The sequence below is a fragment of the Phaseolus vulgaris genome, chromosome 2 (genome assembly GCF_051622355.1).
Source record: "Phaseolus vulgaris cultivar YP4 chromosome 2, ASM5162235v1, whole genome shotgun sequence".
Classification (NCBI taxonomy): domain Eukaryota; kingdom Viridiplantae; phylum Streptophyta; class Magnoliopsida; order Fabales; family Fabaceae; genus Phaseolus; species Phaseolus vulgaris.
Window position 1 is genome coordinate 47,982,888 of NC_143499.1, and position 18,865 is coordinate 48,001,752.

Below are 18,865 nucleotides of genomic sequence, written 5' to 3' on the forward strand. Positions count from 1 at the left end.
TGTTCTTAAGAAAATGACGAAAATAACCTTAAAAAAAAAGAGTGTAAATAAAGTTACTTCTAGATTTTTTATCTGGAAATATTTTGGATTTAGATATCCAAAACCTTTTTTGAATTCCGAAAATATTTATTCGAAATGCATTTTTAATTTTATTCTCTGGATTTTTTTATCTAGAATGTATTTTTTATTTATTTTTAAATTATTTTTATTATTCCAGATTTTTTAAAATCTGAAATAAAGGTAATTTTGGAAATTTTAAAAAATGATAGGTGCAGGTTAGAATTGATATGGTGCAGGAAGAAATTGCCGTAATGTTATGGGCTTGCTTGTGGCTGGGGCCCATTGTTCAAAAGCGTGTAGCAATACCCAAACCTCCATGTCGGAAACCTCGAATAATTTGTTTCTCTTCTCTAACTCTAAGCCTACCAGAGTCAAATATTCAAGTGGTTTTGAACTGTTGATCAGTCATGTACAGGAACGTTGCTTCACGCCTCAGGATCATTAGGGTTCGTATCTTTCTTCTCTTTCCCTTTCAAATGTTAATTGCTATTATTGTTATGCCCTAGATCTCACCCTTATACGCACTTTCTTTTAATTACGAACTAAATCGAATCTTGTTTTTTTCTTCCATTGACTACTCCCTCCATTCTAGTACTCTGTTTAATGGCTTCTCAATTAGGATTGAAATTCACTTGTCTATGAGCGCGGAATTCCTGTTAATCGCTTTAGCTCGTAGCGAAAAATCTGAAACAATTTATATTTTTTCACACCATTTTTCTATGATTCATTCGTATTTTGGTTAAACGTTATTATTCATTTGATTTCCTGTGCCTACAAGTTTTAGATTATGAGTTTGGTTTGAAGTGATTGTCTGATAGTTTTTTATTTTTGATAGGCCCGTTCATGCAGCAGGTTGCCTGTCAGATTTGCAAGTTCAAGTTCCGTTGCCACCAAACAATCCTCCTCTGGTTTGGGTGGTTTGTTTGGATGGCTCACCGGCGACCGATCCAGTTCTGCTACACCGCTTGATTTTCCGCTTCCAGGTGTTGTACCTTCTCCTCCATTGCCAGATTATGTTGCACCGGGTAAAACTATTATCACTACACTCCCCAATGGAGTCAAAGTGGCCTCTGAAACATCCGCGGTATGAATGATTGATTTTATATCATTTAATATGTATATCTATCCATCTACACACACATGTATGTAAGAGGTCTAAAATTGAAATAAATTGATCTGAATTCTTTGTTCTTCAGACTCCCACGGCATCAATAGGTTTATACGTAGACTGTGGTTCAATATATGAGAGTCCAATAAGTTTAGGGGCTACACATTTGCTCGAACGAATGGCTTTCAAAACCACTAGAAACCGAAGTCACTTTCGTGTGGTCCGTGAAGTAGAGGCAATTGGTGGCAATGTGCAGGCCTCGGCTTCTAGAGAACAGATGGGTTATACTTTTGATGCTTTGAAGACATATGTTCCTGAAATGGTGGAACTTCTTGTTGATTGTGTGAGGAATCCTGCTTTTCTTGATTGGGAGGTTAACGAGCAGGTACTTTCTACATTGTTTTTTATACTTTCTGGATGGTTTCCAACATAGTTAGACAGGAAATTTGAAAAGCAGGAAACCTAATAATTTGAAATCAGTGTAATAACTTATACACTCTAGTAGTAGCTGATGGTGACCCATAAATAAGCTGTATGTTTATGATGGACGTGATCATAAAACTGGAAAAAGAACTTGAAAGGAAAATTATATTAATAAAAATAGTTGTAAATGCAAAACCAGAGCCTATCCTCTTACACATGTTTGTGTTGGCTTACTTAGTTCCTCTTGCTACCAATAATCTAATTGTCAAACTAAATATTCATTGTCATACTAGTTCACATACCCCAATTGCTGGTCTATGGTTTAAATGGGGATAAATGATTGATTTTGTGTTTTTTCAAATGGGACTTCTACCGGTTTATCGTGGGAATATGATCATATTTTTTTTTACCGTGATCATATTGGTTGAAACATTAATTTTAATTTACACAATTGGGAACATTTAACTTAACTTCATATTATTATTATTATTATTTTTTTAAGAATTATTTTTAAATTATAGGTTTATTTCCTATTTTTCGATAGGATCATCTTAATTTGTAAATTAGATTGGAATGGATGAGAAATTACTAACATGCCTCTATGTGAGTTTGCCTGTATGGTCAGATATATAATTTGCAAACTATATATCTTATGCTCAGAAAAAAAAGTTAAACTCAATGAGACAGTTAGAAGGTTGATAGTTATCTTCTGGTATAATCATAAAACTTTGTATTCAGATGATATATTATCCTTTTAAATTCAATGAGACTGTCAGAAGATTGATAAATCAGTTTACTAGAAACATATTTGATAGTAAATACATTAAAAAGTCAGTTAATAATAATTAGCAGATTTTTTTTATCTATTAGCACTTAGGGCTTACATTAAATGTCTAATGGTTTCTTTGAAAACAAAATTCCCTTATTAATTGCAGCTTCTCAAAGTAAAGGCTGAGATTGGTGAAGCTTCCAAAAATCCTCAAGACTTGCTTTTAGAAGCAATTCATTCTGCTGGTTTTTCTGGTGCCTTGGCAAATCCTCTTTTAGCTTCAGAATCAGCCATAAATAGACTGAATGGTACAATTCTGGAGGAGTTTGTTGCTGTAAGTAATGTTTAAATATTATTTAATAATTTTTCATAATTTGTAGATTCTTTTTATAAGTTGTTCTTTACCTTTCTTATAAGACAAACTTTTATGAAATATCAGGAGAACTATACAGCACCTCGCTTAGTACTTGCAGCTTCTGGTGTTGAACATGAGGAATTGTTATCTGTTGCAGAGCCTCTCTTGTCCGATTTACCGAGTGGCCCGCGTCCAGAGGAGCCAAAATCAGTATATACTGGGGGCGATTATCGATGTCAAAGTGAAACAGGGGTATGCAATTGAAAAAATATAGCTTCTGTTCACACATCGGGTTTTTAATTTTTGGGCTGAAAGTCTATCGTTCCTTGAATGAGCAGAGGACCCATTTTGCTCTAGCATTTGAACTTCCTGGTGGCTGGCATAAGTTGAAGGATGCTATGGTTTTGACTGTTCTTCAGGTTTTGATAATGTCATATATTTACTTGATTTTTTTCACTTGAAATTGTTTTCCTTATTTTAAGGTGGCTAAAAATATTTCTGATGGTTTTTTAGAGTATGTTTATGATTTTCAGTAATGTTTTTGTTATTTAAATTTTTATTTAACTGTACTATGTCATTTTACTATAGATGTTGTTGGGAGGTGGTGGATCATTCTCAGCTGGTGGTCCTGGTAAAGGGATGTATTCACGGCTATGTAAGTTATCTTGAAATACTCAATCTATTCTTAGTTTGTAGTTGAAGCTATGAACAAAGAATGATAGTCAATATTTGATATATAGTTTTTCTACTCACTTTTCTTTGTTGCCACAATTTTTTTTGTAACTAAGTTCACGTGCTCCTCTCCAAAGGCTGTGTTCTTTTGATTATTACCTCAACATTCTTGGTTTGATGATGTGCAGATCTCAATGTTCTGAACCAATATCCACAATTTCATTCAATTTCAGCCTTCAACAATATTTATAATGACACTGGCATTTTTGGCATCCAAGTTACAACAGTAAGCCCCTTTAAATACTGTACATTATTTAATCATGAATTTTTGGATATGAAAGACCTGTTCATTATGAACTTATGTTTTTTGGATATTTTTGAAGACCGAATATATTTGTAAGTCATTTTTTATATGTTTAGTAATATTAATTAACAGTACCCAAGTTACAACAGTAAGCCCCTCCGAATACATCCATTATGAAATTATGTTTTTCTGGATGTATTGAAATACCTAGTCCATCATGAAATCATGAGTTTTTGGATATATTGGAAGGACGGATATTTGTGACTCAATTTTTATATGTATAGTAATTAAGAGTGGTTTTATTAAACCCTTGATGTGAAACTCTAGAACCAAAATTTCATGGTTTCTATATGTGTATATAGATATATTTTAAAAGAATTATTGTGAGGAATCTCTACGGTATAGTAATATAAATATCTATACCCACAACTTATATGCCACATGCTACGCCTAGATCTTTGCATAAACTGGTGACAAGAATGAAGCTGTACTTTGTGTTTAGTTGTTGGAAAGTAGGTAGAAAAATAGAGGTTGAAATAAAACTTATTTTCAAACTAAAGTTATTCACTATTAAAAGTGTGAAGCTGTTTATTTTCAACCTTATCACATTTTTTTCCTGCCAGTTTTTCATTCCAAAATTAGCATTCCCCACTTTGCATTATGCAGACTTATTTACTGGCCACATTGCTGGAAATTGTTGAGTTTATATATATGTGTGTGTGTGTGTGTGTGTGTGATGGATGTGATCCATTTGATCGGTTCCTTGTTCTTATGACTGTCTGTGCCATCTACTACACCATTCTTTTTAGTAGTCTGATCTGACTCCATTTGTCTTTGTGTCAGAACTCAGATATTGTATCAAAAGCCATTGATATAACTGCTAATGAGATTCTTGCTGTTGCTACTCATGGAAAAGGTTGGTTGTTATGCTTTTAACTAGTATTTGCTTATTATCTTAATTTAAGCTCAGTTGTATTAGAAGTATAATAGAGGAGAAGAAATAAAAAAGATAGAAATAAGAGAAGTAAAGTGAAAATGGATAAAATACGGAAAAAAGTGATTTTTTTTGTTTGTTTGTTTAGATGAATTACAAACAAAAGACTTCTAATGGATGAATTATTTGGCTTAATTGAAAAACTAAAAAATAACTTGACCTTTTTTCGTCATGAGAGGTCAATGGAAAAAGAGTAGAAACAAATAAGTGAAGTTTGAAAAATATTTTTGTGCTAGTTAAAAAATTACTGTTAGTTCATTACTTTTTTCTTAATATAAAATTATTCTTCAATTTTTTATATTATATATTGATGATTTATTTAATTTTTTACGAAATTAAAGCCAAAAAAAAAAACAGATCAATTCTTTCACCCCTCTCTTTCACAGCCAATTTAGGGGGGAACCCTTCTCCTTTCAAATCAACAGTATATTTTCAGTGCCATCCCCCTTTCTTCCATTTCTTTCATCTCTATTTCTTCTATATTGATAGTTTTATACTTATGCTTTTGCTCTATCTGTAGTTGAACAGGTCCAACTGGATCGAGCCAAACAAGCTACCAAATCTGCAATTTTGATGAATTTGGAATCTAGAGTAAGTAAATGTACCTCAAATTAAAGTTTTATCTGGAAACTACAATAGCAAATGTTTTTTAAATTTTTATTATGTTTTTTCGGTAACTGTCTACTCAGTACTAAACTGAACCTTTTTTTAGATGGTTGTTTCTGAAGATATAGGAAGACAAGTTTTGACATATGGTGAGAGGTATGTATCATGAAGGGAATTCTAAATTTGCTGCTAATTTAAGCTTACTAATTACGTCAGTGATATTCATTATGTACTGATTTTTTAGTTGTTTGTTTCCTCTTCTGAATTTCATTTTCTTTAGCGACAAGTTTAAAGACACTGAGGTGAACTTTAAAAAAAATAAAATTAGTATTTGAGATGGTATCGTGTCAAAGAAAGAACTTATCTTGGCCATTGCTAGAGTATTCTTAGATAGGAGATAAAAGATCTGTCTATTATGAACTAATCGTGTCTAAATTTGCTACCAAATTTAGAATCTAAATAATTGATAGTTAAAACTTTGGTAGCTTAGATACCAATTTAGAAACTATTTATCAATAATAGAAACTAATTTAGAAATCAATAATTTTTTAGTCTCTAAAATGATCTTTAATTTAGTCATTATAACACCTAATTATTTTTTGTCTCTAAAATTAGTTTCTATTTAATGATTTTCTTGTAGTGATAGTTTTGAAATTTTCATTAAAAAGAATAGAGAATGGTAGCAGTTAGTTCATAACTAGGATTTGTATACTTGAAATGTTAGTGCCTTTAGTTAAAGTATGTATTTTTTCCTATTCAGGAAACCTCTGGAGGATTTTTTAAAGGCAGTGGACGAAGTAACCTTGAAGGATATTTCTTCAATTTCGCAGAAACTCATTTCTTCTCCTCTGACAATGGCATCATATGGAGATGGTATATTTCATTGTTTTGTTTTATGAATTCTTCTTGATGGTTTATATATTTCATTATTTTTCGAAAGGCTGTTCTTGATTTCTCTGTATCTTCATGCAGTTCTCTACGTTCCAAGTTATGAATCAGTGAGCAGCAAGTTCCTTTCCAAATGAGATTATTTCCATCCATCTTATTTACTCTTTTCTTGTCATGCAAGAAGTCTTGTACTATTAAAAGGTGTAAAATTATCCTAATTGTTGTTGTTGTAGGCAATAAATTAGCGAGCAAAACTATTGTTTCTCGGTATATAAAACATTGACGTAAGAGAATATTTTTTGGATTGAACTTCCAACTGCTGGATTATTTTGGATTATAAACCAAATCATTAACTCGTCTTTTTGAAGAAATTTAGAAAGTATAAAATCTATGTTTTTTTTTACTTCAGTTAGCTTCATCGGGCATTGCTAGTTTAAAAAATTAATTTAATTTTTGTTAAAAAGTTATAATAATTTGACAACTTTTTGAAAGAAAGGCTTCACACTCACAATAATAATAAATGGTTGTTTTGATGTTTCTTGTAAGATGTGAACAATAATTTCTGATTTTTGGTTTACTTCATTGTGTTTAGAAGGTGTTGTTTCTTTTATAATTTTCTACTGCATTATTTCCTGAACTAAATTTCAATCTTAGCCAGGTTGATGGAAAAACAACTATTGTCATATTATTTTTGCTGTCTTCTTTATAGTACACCACCCTTGTTTTCATTATTATTACAAGTTGTGGTAAACATCATTACCCAGAACAATAGAAAACAACAGCAAGTTGATAAATGTTTTATTCTTATATATGTGTGTTTCAAGAGACATTTCAACCTTCAATTCTAAACTCAAAAAAAGAAAATTCTCGATTTTTTCTGCACATATCACAACCGTAGTTAACCACTTACATTAAAAAATTATCGATACAAGAAAAGTAGTAATTTTTATGAGAAACATTTGGGCAATAACTATTCAACAGTTTCCTGCCAAACTCCGTCATGTATGTGTTGTTATTCTTCCTGTTGTTGTACTTGTAACACGTTGCTGAGAAGGTACCTTGTTCCAATTGGTCAAAACAATATTTTGGTGAGTAAAATAGAAGGAAGTTTTCAAGTATGAGATAATCTTTTGCATATTTCATGGGGTCATACCCACTTTTGTAGTTATCAAAACCTTTTTTCATTCTTTTGTAAACCATAAAGATAGTTATTAAATGTTTCCGTCAATATGTTCAAAAGTCGAATATTAAAGATAATTTATATACAATCGAAGCGTTTTTAAAGATAAAATCGTGACGAACACTGATTTTCAAAACAAAAGATAAAATCGTGACGAACACTGATTTTCAAAACAAACAATATTTCAAATGTGATGATTGATCTAACGATGTTATCTCTCGAATTTGAGATTGAAATATTAAAAAAAATAAGATTCTTATTTTTAAGGTGTAATATCAACAATATTAAATCATTTTACATTATTATTCAATCATAAATCACCATATAAAATAAATTTACATTATTTGTGGATTATAAATCCAATCAAATAACTATCTCTAACATAAGTCTAGAATGTGATAAAGTTGTTCTCCTTAATGAAGTTTCATAAAAAAATCTTTTACCCAACAAAGAATTACACCTGACAAGGAAAGTGGAGAAGATGTCCATGTCAAAGCAATTCATAAATGGATTAAATTATTTACAGCTTTTCCTTTTAAGAAAAAACAGAAGTCATAAGTATATTTTCTTTCCCATTGCCGACAGAGCACTCCCTAAACATATATTTTATATTTTTAGACACATTATAAGAAAAGAAAAGTTTTGTTCACACCATCAACAACAAATAACACACATTTCACACGGTTTATACAAAATCTAAATTTTGTATGTTTTGTATGTATATATATACACACACTAATAAATTTTGTAATCAATTATTTTAAATTGAAAAATATTTAAAAATACAAAGTAGTACATGTAATATATTGTTTATTTATAAAAATTAGTTAAATATGCGTAGTCAAACTTATATTAATTTATTTATTTGATTAATTTATATTTCTAATAAATTAAATTACATTTTAATCTATTGGTAACGTATGCTACTCGATTAAATGTTTGTTTGTAACTTTCAAAACTTCAATATAAAAAAATTAAATCAATAACTGAACAAATTAACAGATTAATTCAATATTTACTATTTTAAAACATATATAATAAATATGATTAGTATAAATATTTATTTTAATTATGAAGTTAAAATTTTAGTTGTTACATATTTCATTTGAATTATATTGAAAAAATAATTCTTTTTAGATGTAAAATTACCAATCTACTCCTTAGTTTTATAATTAAAAATTAAATAATTTTAAATTTCTTTATAATAAAAAAATACATTCAATTTTAATCACTCAAAAATGATTTATTTCTTTGTCTTTCATTTATGAAAATGTGTGTTCTTATTTTCATGATGATAAAAAAAAGGACATTATCTCGAAACATAAACTATATGGCACATTTTCATAAATGAAAATTTTTAAATAGTATAATTTACTTATAAAGACTAAAGCCACTGTCCTATTTGCGGTAATTAATAACATAATAAACTTCTAAATTGATTAATTATTGAGGATATAATAAAATGAGAATAGGTAAATATGAGTTATTAGTTTTAAATTATAATCTCCCATATCAATTCTTTTAATTATTTTTTTTAAAATTATATTATTGATACCAAATACCTAATTTGCATTAGAGAATTTGAAGAGTTACTTTTTTAGTCTTCCTTTTTTTTCATCATAAAGTTTAAATACTTAATCTATTTAAATAATAATTTTTTTCTATCAATCCGATCTTCATCTTAGAAGTAATCATAACTAAACACCCAAACATGTCTAAATTAAATTATTCATATAAACATTACAACTTAATATAAACACAATTACTTTTAATAATATTTTCAACTAAATCAATTATATTTCTCACATGTTGTCCACTCACTTTCAACTCAAATTAATTCTTATACTACAAAATCATAAAATAGAAATCAATTTTAAACAAATAAAAATAATTAGTTGTTACAGTGACTAGATTAGAGACTAAGGATTTTTTGTTTCTAAATTAGTTTATATTATTGTTAAATAGTTTCTAAATTGGTATATAATTAACTATCAAGATTTTAACTACCAATTATTTAGATTCTAAATTTGGTAGAAAAACTTGGTAGCTAAATAGATATCAATTTAGAAACCATTTAACAATAATACAAACTAATTTAAAAATCATTTTTTTTAGTTTCTAAAATTGTATCTAATCTAGTCACTATAACAACTAATTATTTTTTGTCTTTAAAATTGATTTCTATTTAATGATTTTCTTTTGTAGTGTTAATTTACCTTCCCTCACATCAAACATCCCAATTTTCTAATTTTTTTACCTCAATTGAAAGAGAGCATAAACGAATTCTATCCTTGCTATTACTTTATGACTATACTAGTATCAAAAATAATAATTATAAGGAAAGCTTCTCTATATAAAATATAAAATAATAATTATAAGGAAAATTTCTCTATATAATTATTAAGTATAATAATATAAAATTTTAACTGAGACGTAAATATGACATAATAATTAACGATTATATTATTTCTCATAACACAGATCCAATGCTCAACATTAGATGAATGTGTCTCCAACTTGGTATTCACTGCTTTGCTGTCTTGCAATGTTTTCTTATTTTTATTTATCTTCTAAATAATTACTCTATACTTATTTTATGAGCACCCTCATGATGCAACTTTTTTGTCTCCCATATTAGATTAATTAATGATGCTAATAATACCTCTATTGGTTGTTAAAATAATTACATTTTTATAATTGAATAAACAACGTAGACCACCAAATGGAAGGATACTATATATAAATACTCATAATATTTAACAAGTGCACGAATTGTTAAGTTCACAAAATATTTATATATAGTTAAATACTAATTAAATCTTTGTTTTCGAAAAAATAATATGGAATATACATATACAGAGGACCAAGAATTGTACTCATACAAGAAATATTCCTAAAGACGATGAATTATGCAGAAAAGGAAGAATGTTTTGGAATATGTATAAAACTAAATCCTCCGAGTATAATTACTAAAACTAGCATACACGATTATATTCTGGTGGAACTGTATTATATAAGTAACAAAATATTATAAACAGTGGAATATTTATGCATTGAAATCGCGAACCAGGGTGGAACTCTGGAACATGTGGGCTCCATGGCTAGGTTCGTCAAAAGTCAATTTAACGGATAATAAAGCAATTTATAGTTCTCTTTCTTTCACTTAAATTGTAGTGAAAAAGAGAAATATTTGAAACGATGTTTGAGAATATTTTTGCCACCTTTTGCTAATTGCTAGGGCCAAGTTTAATTCACTTCTAGATCTACCCTTAAGATAGGATATATTCCACACTCTAGGGACTGTAGTTCTATGGTTTGCCTTTTCTCGGTTTATCTGATTGTGTTTTTTTCAGGTTTGGAGTGAAGTTATCTGAAAGATTACCTTATACACTGTTTTAGTCTTTTGTATATGTGTTAGATCATTTCTAAATGGTTTTTGTATATATTATTTTGTTTTATAAAAGAAAAATGATTTAGGAACTGTGAAATGATATCTTTGGTGAAAATTCTGATCCATCTCCTCATTTTCAGGTCCATGAGATCAAATCAGAGCTTGAAATTTTGGCAAGACAAGGAGGCATCATCGCAGTCTATGTACACTGAAAACATCATTAGGGCCCCTCCATCATTTTTATCTTGACTACACCAAAGAATGTAGTAGTTATAAACGTGAAATCTAACCATCATCTGATTATGTTACTTTTATCAGGGCCAAAGATTCTCATGCTGAACCCTGGACCCACACAATGCTCCAAATCAACTTGTTGTAGTTCTTAACTTGCATTATGTGAAACTACACAAGTTGTGTGCCTCTGACCAATACTTTAGACAACCCCTGAATAGAAATAACACAGCCGGCAAAGATCATGACAAAAAAAGAGGGGACATAATAGTACTCATAAAAATTTATAACCATCCATTAGTTTAGTTTTCTGCAACAATAACAGTAAATTATTGGCTGCTTCTAGTCCAAGCTTCATGTATATATATGTCCTTTTTGTGTGTGTGCAAGCATTAATGGTATAAACCTAACTACCACTATACACTTTACTTAATTGTCATGTTAGCAAAATTCTGTGCTCCAAGATTTTTATTTATCACTCGCGTGTTTTTATGTTTTGAAATGCGATTTGTGTGAGATATGTTGAAGTAATTAATTAGAAGAGAAGGTGGTGGTCCATCAAGTACGTTTGCTCATTTTCCTTGATTATCAAGTAATACTGTCCACGCATATCTCTCTCTCTCTCTCTCTCTCTCTCGCTGCGTGTGTGCGCAAAACATTCATGGCGAAAGCATCATGATCTGCACTCCACCTCAAAACCCATGTGAGTTTCTATCATCCTTTTCCTCTCATTCTCTATTTCCCACAACATTTTTTTTGGCTTTATCGCACTCTCACATTAGTCTGTTATGGCAGAATAATGAAACTGTTAACTCTGCCCATGTTGTCTTATACTCTTTCTTCCAAGCTTTGTCACACTGACACGTAAACTCTGATTTTACATCTAACCATGTCAAATTCTAACCTAAAAATCAGAATGTGAGTTTTCACGTGAGAGGGTCAGAATAAACTGTAACTATTTTGATTAAAAAAAACCATAGCATTACTATATTAGATTATAACATACTGTTATTAATAAAAAAAGGTGATGAACTTATAACCTATATCAGTTTTTAATTTAATTATATTATTTTTGATTCTAAATAGGTTTCCTTGATTATAATAAGAGGTGTGTGGCCGTTAATTGCTTTATTGCTTTTGCAGTCAAGGGTGAAATAGAAAGGTGTAGGGTGGCTACAGTGTATTAGGATGAATGTCTAAGATAAAGGAGAGAAGATTAGTTAGAAAGAAAGAAAAAACGAACCGGGTTTTCTTTCTTTTATCCTGTTTCTTCGTCTCTCTCTCTTTCTTTATCTATAATAAACCGCCAACATATATGCGCTTCATAAATCAGCAAAGCCTTAAAGTTGCTTCTGTGTTCCAAGAGGACAACTTTTCCTTTATTATTTTTTCTCACTTAGTTTCAGTTAAAGTGGCTACCTAGAGGGAATTCTGCTGTTTTCCATGGTTAAAGCAGGTTTATATCTCAGCTCTACTCCAACACTTCCCTCTTTTTTCCTCCTTCTTTCTCCTCTCACAATTCACACTCTCATCCTCACACCTATGAATTTCATTTATTCCTTGAAATAGCCACACCATACGCTTCAGAATTAACGTTTTCAATCATGTTTTTCCCTTTGTCTATGCTTAAGGTTTTTATTTTCTTAATCTTTTTGTTTAGAGTTTATGCTGGCAATTCTTCTGTTTTTGGCAAGGTTGTACTTTGAAAAGATTTGTTTTGTTAGCTTCTTCTTGTTTTCTTGTTTCTTTGTATATGAGTTTGAATTACTATATTGTTTATTGCTGATAAAAAAATATTAATGGTAATTATTCTTAAGCTAGTTTCTGAATTGAATCATCGCCTGATCAACCATCTATTTCTTGATGGCAGTTCACAAACTTGGGAAAGCCAAATCCCACTTCTTATTATATATTAACTGTTCGTATTTTCTCTTTCAAGTCAGTGATGTGATTGTAACATGCCATCCAATTTGTTCTCTTGATTTTTCAGGAAAGTTTTTGTTGTGATCTGAATCGAGATTTGGTTATATAAAAGAGAGAGATGCATGGTTGTGGAGTGTTCCATAGTAAGAGAAATCCAATTGAAAGCTTCAGAAGGTTTGATCAAGAGAGATAGCAACATCAAAACACATCCATCACAAAGGAAGCAGGCATGAATAAGATGAGGAACTTGAGTTGTGTTAGGAGCTCTGATCTCATAGATGCAAAGCTGGAAGAACATCAACTGTGTGGATCGAAACAGTGCCCTGGTTGTGGTCACAAATTTGAAGGGAAGCCGGTACGGAAAAGAAAAATTAAATCTGAGTAATATTCTTGCCTTCAACGAAAAGCCTTTGACAAAATGAAGAAGAATCACAAGACAAAAGAATACCATATTCACATGTTTACGGCAGTGTTATCATTGGACTAGTTCAATTAATTTAATGCTGTATCGGTATCCCTTTTCTCCGTTACCTATTAATTAGCCTATTGCTAAAGTTTTTGGGTTGTTCAACTTTTTTTCTTCTCTGTGTTCTCTCTCTTCTACTCTTCTTAATCATCTTCACCCTTTTGCTTTCTTGGTTTTAATTTCAATTTCAATGGGAACTGCAGGACTGGCTAGGTCTTCCAGCAGGAGTGAAGTTTGATCCAACGGACCAAGAACTCATAGAACATCTTGAAGCCAAAGTTGAAGCAAAGAACATGAAATCACACCCATTGATAGATGAGTTCATTCCCACCATTGAAGGAGAAGACGGGATTTGTTACACCCATCCTGAGAAACTTCCAGGTTGAAATACTCAAATAATAAACACAAGTATATTATTAATAAATATTTTTTCGTATTAGATGATTTTTATTACTTAAAACTGTGATGTTAAATTATATAATAATGTCATAACATACAAATTTTATATAAAAGAATTTTAATGTATTTTTTTAACACATTTTTTTGTTATCAGTTAAAATTTATTAAAAAGCTATAAAATATAAAGAATTACAATAGTTCCCAAAGTTATAATATTTTTAACAAATCTCAGCAAGAATATGCTAGAAAATATATTATTAATATTTTTCGACAATAACATTGAAATAGCCTCTAACTCTTTCTCTTCTCCACTCAGGCTACTTTTTTTTGTGAGTACGAAATATATGCATCCATGAAAACATAAAGGTTTAGTTTATCTATTTTGATATTTTGTGTTGAACAGCAGAAAATCTGCCTTGAAATCTGTGCAAGACTTGGATATATAAGTCAAAAAGGTTTTGTGTTACAGGTCACCTAAGTTGACCTAACTTTGATTATGGTTTTTCAGGAGTGACAAGAGATGGCTTAAGCAGACACTTCTTCCACAGGCCCTCAAAGGCTTACACAACAGGGACACGAAAGAGGAGAAAGATTCAAAACGAATGCGACTTGCAAGGAGGGGAAACCCGATGGCACAAGACAGGTAAGACCAGACCAGTGATGGTGAATGGCACACAAAAGGGTTGCAAGAAGATTCTAGTGCTCTACACCAACTTCGGGAAGAACAGAAAACCTGAAAAGACGAACTGGGTGATGCACCAGTACCATCTGGGTCAGCACGAGGAAGAAAAAGAGGGAGAGCTTGTGGTGTCGAAGATATTCTACCAGACACAACCGAGGCAATGCAATTGGACAGATAGAAGTGCCACAACTGGTGAAGGAAGTGGAGAACAACAAGGCAACACTAGTGGAAGAAGAGACAGTGGAAGTGGGAGTTGTTCTTCTAAGGAAGTTGTCACTCACAGAGATGAAATGTCTGCTATCATTGGAGTCCCTCAAATAACACCCTTCAACACTGCCTTGGACATTCAACAACTCAAATCCGACCATTTTAGCTTCATTCCATTCAGAAAAAGCTTCGATGAGGTACACACATACACCTCATATGCACTGCAAACTCTTCCTTGTATGTATTTTATTTATCAGAAGAAAAGATATAATAAATGATAGTGATCACTTTAGGATGATAAGACATATATTTTAAAAAAATTCTAACTGTCTACCTTTTCATCTAAAAAAAACTTAAAATTTATACACCAATCTGTAATCCTATTACTAATTATTAATTAAGTACATATATATGACGGATTTTAGAGATCAATTAGAAAACGAGAAAGTCGTTGAAAGTATCTTTTACGGGATTCAATACGAAACCTTAACCTGAAACTTTCCTTGTATGTATAAGCCACACGTATTAGGAAACATTCATTTATAGGCGCCTAGGAGAAATTAATGAACATGATGCTTCACTTAAATCTTGAATATTTATGGTTATGATGAGTAGGATTTATCTATTTTAGTCTGATGTAAAAGTGAGTATCTTACTGCATAAAAAATTTATCAGATTTGAGCGTACGTTTGGTAAAATGAGTTGTACCAAAAGGTGAAAGAACATGAAAGGTTACGGGGAAGGCGTTGACATAAACCTTGCTTGCATAAACAGCATAAAATTGAATGGACCTGGCCTGATAATAAATCAGCGTCAGCCAACCATACCCACCTTAAAAAGGTAACTTTATATGCTAATGAATTATTGAACAATGAATTTGGGTCACATGCATGCATGTTGATTGTTGGAGCTATCTATAGAGGCTCAAAAAGAAAAGAAAAGAAAAGAGGTTGAAAAGACTAGCTAGCTAGCTAGAAATCTAGTTAGTTCCATGAAATATTTGGTGATGGTTTGGAAATTCAGATGATGATGATGATGACCATTGCAGGTTGGAATAGGAGAAGCTTCCACAGGAAGAGAAGTGCAAGCATCAAGGTCGTGTGAGGAAGTACATGAAGGACATAACATTGTAGCACATCATCATCAACAACAGCAGCAAAATCAGCATGCGCACCAACAAATTGCAACCACAGCCTTCCATATCAGTAGGCCTTCGCATCCCATCTCCACCATCATCTCTCCTCCACCCCTTCACCATGCATCCATCATCCTAGATGACAACTCCTACCATGTCTCCACAATCATGCTTCAAAATGAAAATTTCCAGGTAATTATCACCCAATCCACAAGTTAAAAGATCACTGCTCTTCCTTGCTTATAATATTTTTCTCACTAAATTTTTGGTTACTTAAAGTGTCACTGTAACTAAGTGTCACTGTAATTAAATATAACTAAACAAATTACATAATAATCTTTAACTAAAGTTTTTATTTTTAAAAAAATTCTCCACCTGAATCTTTCAAATATGCAAATATTATTTAGTTTCTAAATTTAAAAAAATATTATTAACTTTCGTCTTTAATGAAAATTTAGAAAAGATAAATACTCATTTAGCCTTTCTATCTACAATTTTTTCATATTTTAGTCTTTACATTTAAAAATTACTTTAGTTTTAATATTTTTGTTTGAGTTGTGTAAATTGTGAAAACTAAAAAAAATATAAAATAAATTATAAAAATTAAAATACTTAACTTTTAAGGATAAGAATTAAAACGTAAAAGTTATATAAATATAAAGATCCAATGAGTAATTAAATATAAAGAAAAAGTTAGTCAAAATACATTACAGTAAGAATGTTTTCTAAAATATAGATAGGTAATAAATAACTGACAGATTTGTTTTAAAAGAAAAAAAAAAAGGTGTTGGTACTGTCTCAAATCACATTTGTCAAAGAAAGGATTTTATGAAGAATGGTATTTGTTTTGGACTTTCTGGATTTGAGGATTTTATGGAATTCTGATATGCTGTTATGTGTTTATTTATTTGTAGGTTATGTTTGTATTCTGATCTTATAAGGGTTGGATTATAGTGATCTCTAGAAATGGTAGTAAGCCACATATATATATATATATATATATATATATGTGTGTGTGTGTGTGTGTTGCACGAGGCTGATTCACTAACTGTGGAGTTTATACAAGTGTTTAGCAAAATTAGGAGCATGGAAGTGTCTTTTCAATTTTGGACTGGTGTTGAAACATGATGATTGAGATGTGGGGTTTGAATTGATTTTTGTCTTTTTTTAATGAATGTATAATATGTACATCCACATGGCAGCAACAGCAGCAACACCATCATAAACTAGGAGGAAGGTCTGCGTCTGGTTTGGAGGAACTCATCATGGGCTGCACCTCAACTGATATCAAAGAGGTAATTAAGACCCTTTTGACTCTCAAATATATCAACTTTGTTTGCCAGAATGGGACTAGGGAGAGAGAAAAGGAGGCTCAAGAATAAATAATGGAGAAATTTAAGAGTGATAGGAAGAGAAGAGAGAGAAATGTGTTATAACATGATTCATTTGTGAAAAAGAGAAACAGGAAAAGTATTCTGATTACTTCAGACCTCATGATTTTTTTTACTTCCATTCTATAACTCATTTTATATTCAATAATTTAACTAAATAACTCAATTTAATATATATTATTTTTTGCTGTTGTTATAACGATGTAAAGAGGCCTACAATGGTGTCAAATAAATACTGTGTTCAAGTTTTGATATAACTTGAAATAATTAAAAGAAATTTAACATTTTTAATTTGAATTGCAAAGACTTTAAGCCTTCATATCTTTTCTCTTTATTACCTTTTACTGTTCTCATTATGTTTTGCATATCTTAACAGTAGAATATCTTTCCTTACACCATAGAAAAACTCTTCTGCTATAACATTTTCTCCCATGGTGGAAGCACTGCTGCTAATGCTATTTTGTTTGAAAATTTTCAATTTCTGCTATAAGAAGGAGATATTGGAAAAGGTGATAGTGACTTAAATATCTTTTTTTGGCAACCTATCCTTGTTAGGAAAGAAGTTCTCAGTGACTTTGACTATGAGGTGGAAAGGCATGAGAATATATTTCATTTAACAAAACAAAACCTAATCTTCTCATTATTTGCATTTTGGTTGCAGGAGTCATCCATTACTAACCAACAAGAAGCTGAATGGTTGAAATATTCTTCTTTCTGGCCAGACCCTGGTAACCTGCACGATCATTCATGAGTACAAAAGAAAATAAACAAAAAAAAACCACAAACAAGACAACATCATTGTGGTCATCATTAATGCTTGAAGCATACATCAACCCCAATTAATCAGATCCGTGGCTTGCTCATTTTCTTTCATCTTCCAATGCTGCAAGTTTATGATAAGCTTTTGGTGGCTCTCATGGGAATTAACTGTGTGCAACGGAAGAAATTGGAAAGAAAGGGAGAAAGAAAAAAGGGAAAAGAAAAGAAATCCAGACAAAGCTGCTCTCCCTCCTGACACATGGTGAGGGAGAACGACCAAAGAAACAAAGATATATGCACCCTGCTGCATAAAAATCATCACTAATATGATTACAGTATCATCCCTCTTAATATTCACATTATTTTATTGTTTTAAGATGTTTGTATTAGTTCACTTTCCCTCTCTTTCGCACAAGAAATATTCATACCAATGAGGTTCAGCAAACTCAGGACCACCTGGTTTTGCTCGTGCTATATATATATATATATATATATATTAGGTATTCCGTATATAGTTTAAGATAAGATGATATTTTTACATTGAACCATTTAAGTTCGTTGTTTGAGAATCTTCTACCAACGATTCGTAAATTTTTCATACTGTATGCATTTGACCAATTTTACCAAAGAATTTAGCTTAAACATGATTTGTTTTCTTACATCATTTCTCTTATGTGCTGTGAATATGTACTGTTTGTCGTAGGGTTTCACTTTCTTCTTCTTTCCACATTTTTAAAGGCTAGAGAGGAATCATATAACTTTTGCTTTTCTTATACAATTTCTTATCGAGAACTTTAGGGAACCTCATGCTAGCTAGTGCTGCAAGGACCAAGGTTATGACACTAGGGTTCTTCACTCAGAATTCAAATTGCTTGTCAAGTCACAGTTGCTCATTTTGGGTTGTTTGGAAAGTTCAAACTAA

General features: G+C 31.0%; 2 protein-coding genes across 5 annotated transcripts; both read left to right on the plus strand.

Annotated features, from left to right (window-relative positions):
• The first annotated feature begins 292 nt into the window (after positions 1 to 292).
• Positions 293 to 6,495, plus strand: LOC137812811 (mitochondrial-processing peptidase subunit alpha). Its single transcript, XM_068615028.2, has 13 exons — positions 293 to 506; positions 896 to 1,144; positions 1,257 to 1,553; positions 2,527 to 2,694; positions 2,800 to 2,967; positions 3,054 to 3,134; positions 3,304 to 3,370; positions 3,576 to 3,673; positions 4,535 to 4,607; positions 5,206 to 5,276; positions 5,398 to 5,447; positions 6,052 to 6,164; positions 6,264 to 6,495. Exons 1-13 carry the CDS (start codon positions 468 to 470, stop codon positions 6,314 to 6,316), a joined length of 1,527 nt encoding a protein of 508 aa, XP_068471129.1. The 5' UTR covers positions 293 to 467; the 3' UTR covers positions 6,317 to 6,495.
• Positions 6,496 to 12,137: 5,642 nt separating this feature from the next.
• Positions 12,138 to 18,602, plus strand: LOC137812813 (NAC domain-containing protein 75). 4 transcript variants are annotated; one of them, XR_016518897.1, is made up of 8 exons: positions 12,299 to 12,437; positions 12,972 to 13,259; positions 13,574 to 13,751; positions 14,278 to 14,855; positions 15,334 to 15,498; positions 15,707 to 15,985; positions 16,996 to 17,088; positions 17,846 to 18,150. XR_016518897.1 is itself a non-coding variant. In XM_068615030.2 (7 exons), the coding sequence occupies exons 2-7, from the start codon at positions 13,134 to 13,136 to the stop codon at positions 17,933 to 17,935; spliced, it is 1,344 nt and encodes a 447-aa protein (XP_068471131.1). In that variant the 5' UTR covers positions 12,138 to 12,437; positions 12,972 to 13,133; the 3' UTR covers positions 17,936 to 18,602. The 4 variants fall into 4 exon arrangements, 3 of the variants coding, with proteins under 3 accessions (XP_068471131.1, XP_068471132.1, XP_068471133.1); XM_068615030.2 differs by lacking the exon at positions 15,334 to 15,498 and having other exon boundaries at positions 12,138 to 12,437; positions 17,846 to 18,602; XM_068615031.2 differs by lacking the exon at positions 15,334 to 15,498 and having other exon boundaries at positions 12,425 to 12,612; positions 17,846 to 18,602.
• Positions 18,603 to 18,865: the final 263 nt, after the last annotated feature.